Source organism: Quercus lobata, chromosome 5, assembly GCF_001633185.2.
Source record: "Quercus lobata isolate SW786 chromosome 5, ValleyOak3.0 Primary Assembly, whole genome shotgun sequence".
Taxonomy (NCBI): Eukaryota; Viridiplantae; Streptophyta; class Magnoliopsida; order Fagales; family Fagaceae; genus Quercus; species Quercus lobata.
The window spans coordinates 5,101,105-5,118,256 of NC_044908.1; the positions used below are offsets into that span (position 1 = coordinate 5,101,105).

A 17,152-nucleotide genomic window follows, 5' to 3' on the forward strand; every position below is an offset into this window, starting at 1 on the left:
AAATCATGCATGGTCACATAAGAGATAGAAAAGAAATACCCAATGATCTTAAGCATTTGACATTTTACTTTTGCTATGTCCAAGCATACAAATGTCATTTTATGATTGGCAAGCAATAGTGGTGAGATGGCTATATATGCCTTTCTCTTAGGATTTTCTAGTCCTTCTTGTCAAAAAGAGTGATATGAGTGTTAAGCACAAGAGATTACTTAACCTTACTCATCACAAACATAAGCCACGAAGCTCCCTTACTTAGTTGTGCATAGAGATGCAATAGATGGTAAGATGCTCTTGACAAATACTATAATCATGGAGGAGTTTTTGCATCCATAGAAGTTAGGTGCAATAGCTACCAGTAGCGATGTACTCAGCTTTTGCAATAGATAAAGAAATGGAATTCTACTTTTTTTTCATCTTGGAGACAAGATTATTACCCACATAGAAACAACCCCCCAATGTACTCTTTCTATTATCAACATTCCCAGCCTAGTCAACAACAAAATACCTAGCTAAGACATCATTTGTGTCCTTGCTGTACCACACACCAAAGCTGGCAGTGGCTTTGACATACTTTATGATTCTTTTCAAAGCAATCATATGTGACTCTTTGGGATTAGCTTGATATCTAGCACACACTCCTACACTGTAACTAATGTCAAGTCTACTAGCAATAAGGTAAAGAAGACTACCTAGTATACTTCTATAAAGAGATGAATCAAAACTTTTTCTTAACAAGTTAATAGTGATTTTAACATTTAGGCTCATAGAGGTTCTAACAGAACTAGTAGATTCCAAACTAGATATTTTCACAAGATTTCTAGCATATTTAGATTGAGATAGGAATGTCCCTGACAAATTTGCAAGCCAAGGAAGTGAGTCAGCTCTCCAATCATGCTCATCTCGAACTCACTCTGCATGAGTTTTGAGAAACTATGAGCAAGTTCATCCTTAGTCAACCCAGAGATGATATCATCAACATAGACTTGAGCAACTATTAACTCGTTGTCTTCCCTTTTGATGAAGAGAGTTTGATTAATTTTTCCTCTTGTGAACCTATGTAACACTAAGTATTGTGTGAGCCGATCATACCAAGCTCTAGGGGCTTGCTTCAAACCATAAAGAGCCTTCTTGAGGTACAACACATGATCCAGAAAGTGTGGATCAATGAATCATTTTGGTTGAGCCATATAGACATCTTCTTTAAGGAACCCATTCAAGAAAGCAGTCTTTACATCCATTTGGTAAAGCTTGAACTTCAAGTGACATGCTAGGGCTAAGAGAACTCTGATGGACTCCTTACGGGCTACTGGAGCAAATGTCTCATCATAATCTACCCCTTCCATTTGAGAATATCCTTGAGCTACATGACAAGCCTTGTTGTAGATCACATTACCCTCATCATCAGTCTTATTGCGGAATATCCACTTTGTGCCGATGATATGCTCACCCTCCGATCTAGGTACTAGAGTATAGACATCATTCCTCTGAAACTAAAGTAGTTCATCATGCATAGCTTCAACCCAACTTTCATCCTGAAATGCTTCCTCAACTTTAGTGGGTTCAATCTGTGACAAATAACAAGAATAAGACACAAAGTCAGCAACACATTTATCAACTGTACATTTCCTTAGTGTAAGTTCATTCATGTTTCGCAAAGTTTTTATAACTCTTGGATGGTTACAATGCTTTTGTTTTAAGAGCTTTTGGTACATTGGTTTTATTATTTCAATTTCTATTCAATATTTTTTTTTGTACCTTTGCTTTGTAGCTCAGTGCTTTTAGTTAATGTTATGTATTTTCTTTAGTACTTCACTCTTGTACCCTTGTTGGATTTTATATCCTTGATACAATTACCTTGTGTTTTTGTATTGATTGAGTGTTGGACATGCAAATGATACTTTACATTAAGCTTATTAGCTTGCATGTCCGGATGTTCATTCCTTGTGTGAATGATCATTGCAATCACTATTTATAATGATTGTTCCTGTTTGGTCAAGTCATGCTTTAATGCTTTAATCTTCACTACTTGATCGTATTGTGCTTGCTCTATATGCATTTCAAGATTTCTGCTTACAATGATTGTCTTGTGTTGTTGTTTTCAGGAAATACTTGTTCGTATCGTTCAAGAGATTCGTAGTTTCTAGAGTTAGGTGTGAGTGAGTTTTGTCAATTGTTCCCAACTCACATGTTAAGTTTAGAGTCTGTTTTAGAGTTTTGTCACAGAATAGCCAAAGAGGGAGATTGTAAGGTTGAATTTATTCAATCATGTGTTAGCTTTATTCCATGCCAAATTTGCTTGTAATTTAGCATTTAGATACCCAGTATTTAGGTAAGAATTATGTAAGGGTAGTGTGTGAAAGAGTGTGAAGAAAAGTCAAGATATGTGTAATTCAAAGAAGTCTCGCGACTGGCAAGTTGCCAAAATGGCACACATGTGAAGCATGTAGGGGGAGCTGAAGGGTCACGATAGTTGGAGCACTACAGGACAAAACTTTCAGCCTGGCCAAATAGTTAGCTCGTGACTCGTTCTAGTCGTGAGGCTGAGTCGCTAGAATGCCCTATTTGGTTGAAACATGACTTTTCTCATTTCTCATACACCCTACTATAAATACCCTTATACCCATAAAATGTAGAGAGTTTCGAGAGAGAATTTTGAAAGAGAAACCCTAGAGAAAAACAAGATTGACTCATCCACAATCTTCATCCTTTGATTCTCCAAAATCCTCTACTTTCACCCTCTCCATTGACATATCCTTGAGAGGTACATTTAGCCAAATCCTTGTCCCACTATACCCATATTAGTAAGGAGGTATTTTCGTGCTTGGGAAGTAGTTCAGAAGGGACCAATTCATTTTGGTTGATGCAATGAGCTATTGCGAGATCTGATAAGTTAGAGAAGACAAGATTTGGCGTAACCCTATTGGAGCAATAAGCTTGGAGGGCTTAGGTGCATTGGGTAGATTAGGCTTGAAAGGTATTTTGTTATTCATGTATTCCAACTTTATTCTCTAGTGGATTCACTACAACATAATGTATTTTTAGTGACGAAAATTAGTGAGGAAATATTTTTTGTCACTAAAAATACAACTTTAGGGACGAAATATGAATTTCGTCACTAATAATGAAAAAAAATTATAACATTTAGCGATGAAAAATAAATTTCGTCACTATTGTGATCTGAAAAATGAGTGCCAGCAGAGGGAAACTTTGGCGCCAGCTTAATTAATCTATAGTGACGAAATATTTCGTCACTAAAAGTTGAAATTTTTAGTGATGAAATATTTCGTCACTGTAGGTATTGCTGTGGATAGTTTTAGTGACAAAAATACTTTCATCGCTATAAGTAAGAATTAGTGACTGTTAGGTTCTAAATGTTTAGAACAATTGGCAAATCGTAAACACAAACTTGTCTAGATATAGATCTTAGAGTCTATAGGTTTTATTAGACAATGCTCAATGTGATTCAAGTCAAGATTCAAGAACATACAAGCTGCAGGAAGAAGATTTCATATTCTGCCTGGTTCGATCGATCGAAGAACAGGCTCGACCGATCGAAAGTCGTATTTGCAAAATTTTAATTAAGCCCAAATAGCAGTTCAAGCCCATTTAGGATTAGGGTTTCTAATATACTTCTCCCAGTATATAAAGGAAACCCTAAGCATGTTTTTATGAGGCTTTTTAGAGAGAAAAGAGTGTGCCTCTTTTGTATTTAGGGTTTTGTTCCTAAAAAGCTCTCTTATGTCTTCTACCGGTATCATTCCTTGAAGAATCTCAAGATCCGATGTTGTAGAAGTTGCTGCCTTCTCTAGTCATCAAAGGTACTGATGATCTAAACATTCAAAGGTGGTCTTGGAGTCACAAACAGGAGAGTTTGTATTGCTAAACCTTTGAGTGAGGTCTCAAAGTCACAAACGGGGGTGTTTGTGTTTTGCAAAGGCTAAAGAAAGAAGGAGTCCATGGATTCGAAGCTTGCACGTGGTCGTGTCAGTATGTTCTACTGGTTGGTAGCAATAAGAAGTCGAGCGTGGGGGCTTGTAAGTCTTATTGTATGAACTTCGATTCTTTCTAGTGGATTTTCTTTTTACCTTGAGGATAGTTAGGTTAAATCCTCCCCAAGTTTTTTACCGATTTGGTTTTCCTGGGTGATCATATCATTGTCTTATTTATTTTCCGCTACTATGCATGATTTGATCTTTTGTTGTGATAACCTAGACTTGTTTAATTGGACTAAGTAACAACTTGGCTAATTACCTAGGTTTAATCAATTGTTTAAGGGGTCTAAAAACCAACAGTGGCAAAAAATAGTCGTCACTAAAAATAATAATAGTTTTGCACTTATATGTTTTTTGCGACGAAATCACATTTCGTCACTAAAAGTATATTTTAGTGACGAAATATGAATTTCGTCACTAAAACTAATAATAGTCTTTCACTTATATGTTTTTAGCGACGAAATCACATTTCGTCACTAAAAGTTTGCTTTAGTGACAAAATATGAATTTCGTATCTAAATTTTAACAAAGCTTGGGTTCTTTAGTGACGAAACTGACATTCGTCACTAAAAAACATAAAAAATGCCTTTTGCGACGACGAAATGAGCATTAGCGACGAAAATATTGCGTCGCTAAAGACCTCTATATAAATATCCTTTTAGTTCACATACCCCTCATTTCATTTCACTCCTAAATTTTGAACACCGGACACAAATAGCACAGTGTGTCTTCATCGTCACCTGAAGAAGCCAACCGGCAACGAAGCAAGTGCCACCAAAGCCAACCGGTGTCGAAGCCTTTCGACGCCGAAGCCAACCGTCACCGATAAGTGGACCGTCACCGAGAGAAGAAGAGATCCGTCGCCGTTAAGAGAAGAGATCCGTCACCATTAAGAGAAGAGATCCGTCGCCATTATAAGAAGAGAACCATCGCCGATAACCCAAAAAAAATCAACCGTCATCGATTTGGTCATTTCGTCGCCGATTTCAAATGATTCTGTCGCCGGCAAGCATTCCGTCGCCGAATTGAGAGCATTCTGTCACCAATGAGCATTCGTCGCCATTAAGAGAAGAGAAGCAAACCGTCATCGTTAAGAGAAGAGAACCGTCGCCGGTAACCCAAAAAAAACCCAACCGTTGCCGATTTCAGATCATTCCGTCGCCGATGAGCATTCCGTTGTCGATTTGAGAGCATTCCGTCACTAATGAGCATTCCGTCGCTGATTTGAGAGCATTCCATCGCTGATTTGAGCATATCTTCGCTGCTTATTGCACGTCACTCACTCTTTTTCTACTTATTTCTCCATCTCCATCTCCTTTTCCCATTTCTCTGCTTCATTGGTAAATACTGTGAATTTGTAATGTGAAAGGCTTTAATTTTAATGGGTTTTTCTTATTTGGGCTGTTGGGATTTTTTGTGGGAGTAATTATTCACATGCTTTATGCCCATTTTCTGTTTTGCTATTGAAGAAATGTTAGCTTGCTACTGCTTATACAGTGTTAAAGATGCTAAATTTATGGGTTTCTTTTAGTAGTTTGTTTGTTGCTTTTACTGCTACTTTTATGTGATTTTTGATGTGTTGGTTACCCCAACTGAGCAATCAGTTGGGATACATATTTGCCTTGATATTTGAAATTTATGCGTCTGCAATGTTTTTTTGTGCTCACCAACTGTTTGATCAATTAAATGCTGGAAAGGAAAAGAGAGAGATGAAATTTTGCCTTATATATGCTCTAGTTGGTTGCTCCCAAGAAAAGAAATACCAGTTACTCATTATATGGCTACTTGGTTTATACTCATTACATGGCTACTTGGTTTAAAACAAAGGTTGAGTTTCTATTTTTGGTATTGTTTCGTTTGTTTATTTTTATTTCAGTTTTTTTTTTTTTTCATTTAAATGCATTTAATGAGTAGCCAAACAGAGACTATTCGAATGGCTATGATCATCTTTATTTTTTTGTAAATAAGAATTCATTAGTAAATCGTGTTCGGCACTTGCTTCGGCGATATGCATGTTGAATTTTTTTTAATGTTTGAGCTGTACTGACTGATTTCTTCTTCTTTTTTTCATTTTACAGGAAATGCCTTTCTGATAGGAACCTTTTGTAAGTCAAATTAATGCTTAATACTTTAGGAAAGGACATAGTGACATAATTAAATTGTTTTTGGAGTTTATCTCTCTGCGCACTTTGTTGATATTATTAGTATTGTTGGCTATATGGGTTTGGTGAATAGGAGACCCATCAATTGAATTTTCTTTGCATATAGTTTGTAAAGGCTTTTTATTTTTAGTATTGGTGACAAGGTTTTTGGTTGAATGTGATGACAAGGTTAGTGATTGTTTGGGTTGCTGTGGGGGAATTGAAAGAGGTTTAGATCTGTGAAAGTTAAAGACTAAAGTTTAGCCAACAAATCAGACTTGTACTCTTAGCTTGATCATAGTAAGTAAACTCTGTTTAAATACCTATAAAACCCTATACTTGTAATGTTTGTGATTGATTTTGTGGTGGGTTGTTGTGTTGGAGCAAGCGGGTGACTTGCATGGTGTTATAAGATGGTTTAAATACATATTGAGAGTGTTTTTCAAATCTTGCAAATGTGAATGAATATTGTTGATTAGATGTGATGAATAGTATTTTATTTGGTTTCAATACTTGTAAGTATTATAGTTGTGATGTTTGTGATTGGTTTTGTGGTGAGTTGTTGTGTTGGAGCAAGTAGGTGGCTTGCATGTTGTTATAAGGTGGTTTAAATACATATTGGGAGTGTTTTTCAATTCTTGCAAATGTGAATGAATATTGTTAATTAGATATGATGAATATTACTTTATTCGATTTCAATACTTGTAAGCATTATGCATTCATGAATGTGATAGAAGCGCGAGCTAAGCAAGAAGAGGTCCAAAAGATTATTCTTAATTTTTTGAGTAAGGGTTATGATGACACTTATACCTATGTGGGTGGTTCATCTTCAAGTTAAATCACTTATTGGTTATTACTTTATCTTTAATTTAAAACGCTTCATTTTTTATGTATCATTTGAAACTAATTGTATTATATTACACTTGAAAATTTATAATGTAGTAGTGTTTTTATATTTGTCTAGAACTAATTGTCAACTAAATTGGCACATATAAACTTATGATCCAAGTTGGTTTGAACACATGTAGTGTAGAATTGTGACTCAGAAGGACAATAAGTGGTAGAAGTATCAACACATGGCATAATGCAAAGGACTTATAGAACCCACTAATATTGGGCTGCTGAGCACTTAACAAGTCAACAGAACAGGACACATATACTAGAATCTATTCAAAGTATATTCAACTAGAAGCAAGATGTAAAGGTCTACTTTTTACAAAATTTCACAGGACACATTCTTCATGCTTCCCTCACTCACCGCTATGACCTTTCAACCATGCAAAGTAAATAAAAAATCAGTGTTTACAAAACGTATTAAGATTCAAAACTTTTGTATTTGAAGAGATGCATTGTGCTTAATGAATTTGAGACTTGAGTACTACAATATATATGAGATCCCTAACAAGGAAAAGATTTACAATGAACCAATCTTACATATTCGTATGCTTTGACAGAGATTTAAGTTAGGGTCACAAAAGAAGCAAAAAGTTTCCTTCTAAAATTCCTTTGATATCTTACTCTATATACTTCCCATATATGTCTATATGTACATGCCCAAATGCTATGGTTTAGCAATATGCTACATTGATTTAGTTAGTTGAGTGGGCCAACTTAGAAGATAATATGGCCAATTGCAAAGCATTCATCAAAACATTTTTTTTTTGATAGGTGCATAGCATTTATCAAAACATGGGTTCCTTTGATGCTGTAGTTATCATATTAGTGCTCAAATACATTTCTATGATGTGATTGCTATTCCAAACCAACTCGACATTGAAGGACATAGCTCCACAAATCATGGCTGACCCCTGCTTCTATGTGCTGCAATGAACTGTAGGTTTTGGGAGCCAGAATTGACAATTAACTATGCAATATGCATATGATTTTTAATGCTTGTGACCTTTTGCCACCAGCCCTCTCTATGTATTATTACGCCAAAAATCGTGGCTCAGCCTTGCATGATATGTGATATGTATTACTAGGACATGAACATTACTTGGTCATAGCTCTATTGAATAAGATCCTATGGCATGATGTTTATATTTTGTTTGGGCATATTGTTTTGAGATAATGAAGGCTTTGAAACTAATTGCATTATATTACACTTGATGATTTTAATGTACTAGTGTTTTTATATTTGTGCAGATTCTTATTGGTGGCTTTAGAGGATTGACTTTTGGCATTATTTGAAGACATATGAGGATATCTTCCGCTGGCTCTAATTATATTATGCAACATTTTTTGTATTGTTATAAAACATCTTAAGTTATTGTATGTGTTGCAAACAATTATTGTATGGTAGGAGTTTGAATTAGATACTTGTTTTAATTTTAACTTGTGGAATGTATGGATCAATTTTTTATAAATGTGTTGCTGAAATAAATGTGTTAATCAAATGTGAGGTTTTAATAATGTAATGACAGGGTACAGGTTAATATCAATGCCATGAAAATAATAAAAACAGAAAATAAGTTTTAGTGATGAATTTTTTCTCACGTGACGAAATATTTCGTCACTAAATTTTCTAAGAAATGGTTTTAGTGACGAAAATTTTTGTCGCTATATGTGCTTGGATTTTCTTAAAAATAGTTTTAGTGACGAATTTTTTCGTCACTAAATATGATTTAATAAAATGGAATTGTTTTAGTGACGAAATATTTTCGTCACTAAATACTGTTTTAAGCGAGGAAAACATTTAGCGATGAAACGTTTTCGTCGCTAAAAGTTTTTTTCTTTTTTAAATAAATAGGACTTTTAGTGACGAAATTTTTCGTCGCCAGGACTTTTAGTGACGGGGCTGCACTGACGAAACGAATTTGGTCACTAAAAGTCCAATTTCGTCACTAAAGGTTCTTAGTGACCAAAAACTGGACTTTTAGTGACAAATTTTTTCATCACTAAAAATACATTTTGTTGTAGTGATTATTGACCGTTTGGAGGACGGCGGAGAGGTTTTTTGCCGAGTAATTCAGTTTCCTCTTTGATAACATATTGCCATGTTATCTTTGTGCTTATATTTTTCTTCCCTTTCTCTTTACCTTTTAATTACTACTGCGTTGGTTATTAATTATGGTTTAGAGTGTGTTACCGTTTCGGTTATAGCTTATATTTCATTTTCCACACATTTATTGTTTGATTATAAGCTTGTATTGGTAATCTTGTATTTGGGGGTTTAAATGTTCATTAGTGTTTTACATGCTATTTGGACTTTCACAGCCTCAGATAAACTTCCCTGTTAAACTTCCCATCATCATGTGCATATCGGTAGCGCCAATGAATTCTCACTCAACAGGTACTTCTTCCTTCCATAAGGATGGGTGGAAGGTAAAAGACTTTCCAATCAAAATCAATTCAATCAATGTAGATTAATAATATAAAAAACTTTCCAATCAAAATCAATTCAATCAATGCAGATTAATAATATAAAAAACTTTCCAATCAAAACCAATTCAATCAACGTGAGTGCACATGTTGCTAAAGGTGACATTAAAGATGTAAATTTAGCAATTGCTGCTGCTTGCAAGGCGTGTGATGAAGGACTACTAAGAGCTTTGCAGATAAATGGGAACTTCAGACGTTTTCAACTGAGGTATTCATGGTTCAATTTATTAGTTAAAAATAAAAAAAGATTATTTCATAAATAAATATGGCGAAAGATGACCACATATTTAAGTCCAATTTGTCACTTTTAATTTGGCCTAAAAAGAAAATCTTACTATCTAATATCTACAAACTATTGGATTGAATTTGTTTTTCAATTCTAAATAATATATAGGAAAGACAAAGGGTACTTTTGCACTTTGGTGATTTGATTGAAGTACACAATGATGAACTTGCTGTGGTTGAAACTTAGGACAATAGGAAGCCAAATGAATAGACTACTAAAATTGAAGTTCCAATTGTGGCACTTCTATTGCAATACGATGTTGTTATATCTATTGATATAGTTCATCTTTTGCTTCACAGATTTTGAGTATTCCTTAATGCTATGTTTTTGTGAGATTTTTAGGATTTTTAGGAAACTTTCATGGTGGATGGAGAAAATTCATGGTCTCATACAGTGTATATTTTTTATTTATAAGCATTCAATATAAGTATTTGCAAGCATAAGATTAAAAAAAAAAAATGGTCTCCATCGTTAGTTGAAGTCATTTTTTACTGGAGTTAAGTGCGAGAATGTCATAAGAGTATTAATAAATTGGTGGAAGAGTATTGATACATTGGTGGATTTGATAATTTATACTGAAAAACAATTAAACTTGTATTAAAATTTGGATGGCATTTATGAAAGTTCAAAAACGTGTAAAAACACCTTTGAACGTTTAGACCCCCAAATTACAACTTAATCAATTCAAGCAATATGTCAAACAACTAGTGTGCGGAAACTTAACATATGCTATCATACGAAATTGATTAAATACTATCTAAGCCATAACAGAATAAAATCCACAGCAGATAATAAAAAGGCAAAGATAGAGAGGAAGGAAGATGCAAACACAAAGACAACACGCGATGTGTTATCGAAGAGGAAACCGAAGCCCTCGGCGAAAAACCTCTCCGCCGCCCTCCAAGCGGTCAATAATCCACTAGAAAATGTAGTTGGGATACATGAACAGCAATAGACCCTCCAAGCCTAATCTACCCGATGTACCTAAGCCCTCCAAGCTTCTTGCTCCAACGAGGTTGCGCCGAACCTTTTTCTTTTCTAGCTTACCGGATTCCGCTACTAGACCATAGCATCCGCCATCCTTGGCATCTTCCAATGCTTCCCAAAACTCCAAAAACACTCAACACTCTAAATGGGTGTGGGTAGTGTTTGGATAGAAATCTCCTCTCAATAGGTATGACAATGAGAGAGGGAATGAGAAGAGACTACAAGCTCTCTCTAATTGGGTGGGTGTTTTGAAGAAACCTCTCTTAGGGTTTTTCTCTCTGAATAGCCACACATATGTTGTGGGAATAAGGGGTATTTATACTGGTGTGTGAATGGAATACGAAGAGTCAGTTTTTCCAAAAACAGGGCTGGCTGGCGACTTGACCTCGCGACTTGACTGAGTCGCGAGTTCAAGTCGCGAGCTAACTTAATGGCCAGTCTGGATTTTTGTCGTGTAGTGCTCCAGGTGGCGTGACTGTTCAGCTCCCCTGCATGCTCTGCACGTGAGCAACTTTTGGCGGCTTGCAAGCCGCGAGCCACCCGCGAGTCCTAGCCGCGAGTCTCTGCTTCACTGCACTGTCTTGAGCATTTCTTCACACTCTCTCACACACTACCCTTACATGATTCCCACCTAAATACAAGGTTTCTAAGTGCTGTATTACAAGCAAATTTGTCATGGAATAAAGCCAACACATGGTTGATTAAATTCAACCTTACAATTTTGTTAGTGCTTGACGTTAGCTTTCTATTTTCCAGTTGTTATGAAATGAATAAATTCACAACAGCGCCCTCAAACCCTACCCCCCCCCCCCCCTTCTCCTTCTTTTATACATAGATTATTAGACTATGACTATGAAAATGCAATTGAAATATGTATAATGGTTTGATTTTGATAATTTAAGCTGAAAAACGGCTGCTGGACACATACTTATGTTAACCTTTCTGTTATGCATTTGGTTGGCTATGGGAATGGTGAAGAACTACAAAGTCGTTGGTTCTAGCATTAAAACAATAAATCTGAATTTCCTCCATTAGCTATTAAATATTTGTATTTTTTCTTTAACTCTCTAATGCATTGCACACATTAGCAACTAGTGACTCAAAAAATGTGGTAGCTACTTGTCTTACCAAGGGCAAAGGACAATGCACAACAAATTGGATAATTATTCAATGATAGCTACTAGAGAACAATAATCACTAACAAATATATATATATATATATATATATATATTCTGGAAGAAAAAATATGGCACCCCCAATTTATTGCGGTCATCTGCATAGTAAGGAATGACTATTTTTTTATGGTCATGGATATGAGCTACATATTATTGATCAAATGCCTTAGAACCAACCAAAAAAAAAAAAAAAACCACACAGACATAGAGTAGCACTTTTTTGCAGCTAAGCTTGCAATTTTATTCCAGTCATTTGCATTGCAAGCATATGCCATTTATTGGTCAAATACCTTAGTACCCTCATTCATGGAGACCCTAACAGTTGCTTGAGACATGAAAGGAAGGACAATCTGTAGATACAAATTGCAATGTCAAAATCATAATGACTTGTTTAAAGAGCTGAATAATCAAAAGGAACAGAGATGTAAAAAGAAAGACAACCTCAATAACATAGACAGGAGCTTGAGTTCCATTCAGCATTGACTACTGCAAATCAATAATTAAGACCGGAAAGACAGAAATATGTTCCCAGGTTTGCTCCTTGCGTTTTTCCACTTGCCTTGTGAAATTAAGTGGCATCATTTTTAACTTCAATTCACGAAGGGTCTTGAGATGGATCAACCCGGAGGGGACCTTCAATTTCTTGCAAGATCGGAACTCCAACTTCTTGAGGGTCGGCATTGCTTGTTCCTCCACATGCCATTCTTCCAATTCCTGAAGCATTATGAATTTCAGAACTTGAAGCTGAGGGAAGCCTCCCTTAGAGCAAAACATGCTTTTCCCAGTATAAGAAGCAGAGTAGAAAGTAAGGCACTCAAGTTTGTGAAGCTTCTCTAACTGTGGCATTGGATCATCTGAAAGGCCAGAGGCTGATAAAGTAAGATCAGTCAGGCTTTGGGGGAGTGCAGTAGTGTTTATGATGGTGGATGGATCATTCAATTTTCCAAACAGAGATAGGGATGAGAGATATTTGAGGCCTGACAAGTGATCTACATAGAGATCTTGAGGTTGACTGATTTCATTGATTGATTTTAACGTCAATTCTTGAAGTTTCTTTAGTTCCACAAGACTATCTGCCAATGCTTTTTGCTGTGACTACTCCAACTGGAACGCCAGATCTAATATCTGAAGGTTTGTCATCATATTGAAGGCATCCTTCAGAGGATTGTCTTCATCTACAAATCCACTTCGCAAAATTTGAAGATTTTGCAGAAATTTCCTATTGGGTTGATGATATTTCTTTTCAGGTTGATGATCAATTTTGCTCCGACAAAAATCGCTCAAATACAGGTTTTGAAGTTTCTGCAGTTTCCATATTGAACTAGGGAGTATGCGAATATAAGTATGCTTCACAACCAATATTTCAAGGTTCACTAAGTTGCCAATTGATTCCGGGAGACTCTCAAGGTAAGTCCACCTTAACCCCAGATACGTTAATTGTTTTAATTTTCTAGATCAACTGAGGTTTGAACGCTTGTTCTAGATCAAGCACCTTCAACTGTAAGAGGTGCCCTCTTGAAATGCCTTTCTTAAGGTAGTTACCAATTTCTTCTCCAGATTTATCTCCTTCTCTAGTATCAAAACAGACCATGGACTGGGGATTTTTGGAGCTTTGTGATATATTCGGTGAATAATTGCTACCACCAAAGCCTTGACAAGATCTGACATCATTTTCATAAAAATAAATTATTACTTGCTCATTTAAGCAAGAACTTGGATACTCTCGCAACCAGATTTCTCTGAGAGTACAAGGTAAGACACATGTCCTAGCATTCCCGTTCATCTTTCTCTCCAGTATCTGTAACAAGTTATGGCTTATCAACTCTAACAAATAATTCTCTGCAAAAGATTTAAGAGGCTTATTATCACTCACTTCTACGAGCCCTTCTGCAACCCACAAAGCTGCTAATCTTCTTGAAGAAATTTCTGTGTCTTTCGGAAATTTCACAAAGTAAGAAAGACATTGACTTAAATACGGATGCAAGTCTTTTTTGTTTTTTTCCAAATTTTCTGAACATGGTCTTTGGTAAGGATTGACATGCTCAAGCACCCTTGACAAGTCATCAGTGGTCACTTCTTTCCCGGACAATAGATAGCCATGATTTAAGATGGAAAGTGGCAAGCCCCCACATCTTCTTACAACTTTTTTGACAAGATTTTTCAATTCTGAAGAGGTTTCATGATTAGGATGAGAAGGTTCATCCATACAGTGCACCATCTGCCCAAACAAAGCCCGGCTCTCACCATTAGTTCGTAGTCTAATATGGTACGGTTTGCAACTTGTGCCAGCATGTGAAGCTACACTCTTGTCCCGTGTGGTGAGCAAAATTCTGCTCCCTTTTCCGTTATCTAGGAATGCTTCTTTTAGAGTATCCCAGGTTTCCTTGTTGGGACTTTTGTCAAGAACTAGAAGGTACTTCCTAGTTTTCAAAAAATCATTCACCACCTTGTAAGAGTAATCTTTTTCCTTCTCTTTCTCATTAGCTGGCAGCACCTCTTTTCCTAATTTTTTCAAGAGTTCGGTCTTATCATCTGTTATATCTGGTAGAGATACCCAGTATCTGTGAACGAAATGCTTCTGAATAGCTCTATTATTAAACACCATCTTGGCGAGAGTTGTCTTACCGATGCCCTCCATCCCCACAATGGAAAGAGTGGAGAAATTCTCAAAACTGTTGGTGATGCCCTTCATCCCCACACTGGTGAGAGTGGAGAAATTCTCAGCACTGTTGGTGGTTAGTTGTGAGACAATTTCATGTATGTCTTCTTCCAAGCTGACCACCCAGTTTGTCTTCCTCATTAGTTCAATGTGAAATATCTTTATGCTTATGGCAAGCAAATCGAGAGCTTTCTTCAATCTTGCAGTTTCCGGCAGAGAACTTTAGCCAAGGATCTGTCTCCTTTTGGCTTTTGCTGCTTTGTGGTTGGGAGGAAGACAAAGACCAAATTGCATCTTTAACAATGATTTTCATTTGATCCTTCCAAGCCATTCTTGAATTTTCCATGCCTTCAAACTGGGTTTGCATCTTTGAGAAGTTCGTGCACTTTTTTCGAAATAGTCTGGTAGCTCATTGAGTCGAAAAGCTACCTTGGGTTGTTCTTGACTTAGCTGCTTGTGAAACTTGTCTAGAACTTCTAAAATTTCCTTGTCATCGATTTTGGCCTGAGTTTTCTGATGTGGGGTCCGATCAACAGATTTTGATGGAACTCTTCGGATAAAGGTGAAATCAAGCTCATACTTCTTTGAAAAGAGGAACCAGAGCAGTCTTTCGATCTTCTCAAAGCTTTTCGGGAGATCCTTTGCCATCATCCAATTACCTAATGTTGTAGTTTTGCGGTCGATCTGCTGTTGTAGTTTGCAGATGACCTCCTCTGCTTCTTTCACCCAGGCCTTTTCTGTTTCGCTTTCCAATGTATGCCTTTCCAAATCTCGCAGGAAAGCACTCAGTAGATGCAGTGGTAACTGGATTGAGTACTTTATTTCCTTTTGTGTTTCCGGCACTAAATTTGGATTAATATTATCCATCAGGCTTTTGAATTTCTTTTCAATAAAGACAGTTTCTTTTGCTCGTTTATAAATGGAAGATTTATCCTCCTCTATTGGTCTGTCTTTCAGGCTTCTAACAATTGACCTTGACTGCTCTACTGATTTGCAGATTTTTGTCTTCTTCCAAAGTTGGTCATTTATCAGAGAATTGCACGAACCCAAGTCAGCCTTGAGGTCATAAATTTTTTTGAAACCAGTAAAACCAGAGTAAAACAATTCCAGAAAATATTTTATTTCATGTAGTCTCCGATAGGATTCACTGCAATCCTTTACCGTGCCAACCAGGGTTTTGGTTGCCTCAAACCAGCCTCTCTCGGCATCAGATAGTTGTACAGTGGCTCCTGGTTTTAGTTGAGAATCCCTAAGTTGATTGGGTTTCTCATCTATTTTTTTTGCTGATTCTGCAACCTCTTCTATATCTTTCATGATAGCTTCCAAGATCTTGAAATCCCGTTGAACCTGCTCAAAAATGTCCTTCACCTGTCCAAGCCATCTGATAATGAGGTACACAGGCACAATGACTATGAGGATAAAAGCAAGAAAACGCATTGAAATTACAATTGAAATTGAGAAGGCCATGGGTGCTCTCTTTTGTTGGTATGTGAAGAAAAGCTATGCGGAACTCATTGGAGTTGAACAGTTGGTTTAATGTAAAAAGAAAAAAGACCTCTACATGGTTCAAAAGTGATCTGTGAAGCAAGTAGTACTTAAAACAAAGCTATTATCCAATTTACAGACTTGGCTTCAAGCCTTCAATAAAAAGAAATCGGCCATTGAGTGGTTTGAAAGCATCATTAATTACTAAATGAAGAAGAAAAGAATCTAAACCCTCGATAGTAAACTACTAGAGCTAATTAAGACCCCCAATTTTTAAATTATGGCTCAATTGCTTTTAATCTACTCTACTAGATGCAGATTTAGAGTAATCAATGCACAATTAAAGTTATTAAACCGGACTACTTCCTAATGCATGGACATACATAATAAGTAATTACATAAAAGCACAAGGAGTAAGGGAAGAATGATGCAAATACAAGATAACACGATGATGTGTAATCGAAGAGGAAAACTAAAATACTCAACGTAAAAACCTCTCCGCGACCGTCCAAGTCAAATCAATCCACTAATGAATAAGCTAGAGTACAAGCATTACAAAATAGACTCTCCAAGCCTAATCTACCCTCTATACATAGACCCTTCAAGTCCCAGATACCAATGGGCTTCACCGAGCCTTGTCTTCACTAGCTTTCTAGATCCCATAATTAACACCAATTGCTTACAACATATAAAATGGCATGTCCCAATGCTTCCCAAGAGCTCTAAAACAACTCACAACACTTAGAATGGGTGCGGTATATGTTTAGGCTAAGACCCTCTCAATGGATATGGAATTAGAGAGGGAAGAGTATGATGAAAATTAAGATAAACGTGTAAAGAGTGTAGGTAAGTGTTGACGCCTAGCCTCGAAAATACGGGGCAGAAAAACCGATGCCGCCATAGTCATGGGCCTTCGTTCGACCACCCATCGTGGCGACAGCTCCCGCACGCGTGGGGCCCATTAGAGGCCCCTCTTGATGATGGTGTTGTTCACACGGAGCTTTGGGTGCTCTCTCCCTCGGTGGAGGAAAGTAGGTCTACCTTC

At 36.6% G+C, this 17,152-nt stretch overlaps 1 protein-coding gene across 1 annotated transcript; it reads right to left on the reverse strand.

The window, feature by feature from the left end:
• Positions 1 to 1,490: 1,490 nt before the first annotated feature.
• Positions 1,491 to 14,763, reverse strand: LOC115989843 (probable disease resistance protein RF9). Its single transcript, XM_031113722.1, has 6 exons — positions 13,713 to 14,763; positions 13,506 to 13,624; positions 13,069 to 13,265; positions 12,471 to 12,975; positions 12,254 to 12,313; positions 1,491 to 1,565 (listed from the first exon to the last, which is right to left on the reverse strand). The coding sequence occupies exons 1-6, from the start codon at positions 14,761 to 14,763 to the stop codon at positions 1,491 to 1,493; spliced, it is 2,007 nt and encodes a 668-aa protein (XP_030969582.1).
• Positions 14,764 to 17,152: the final 2,389 nt, after the last annotated feature.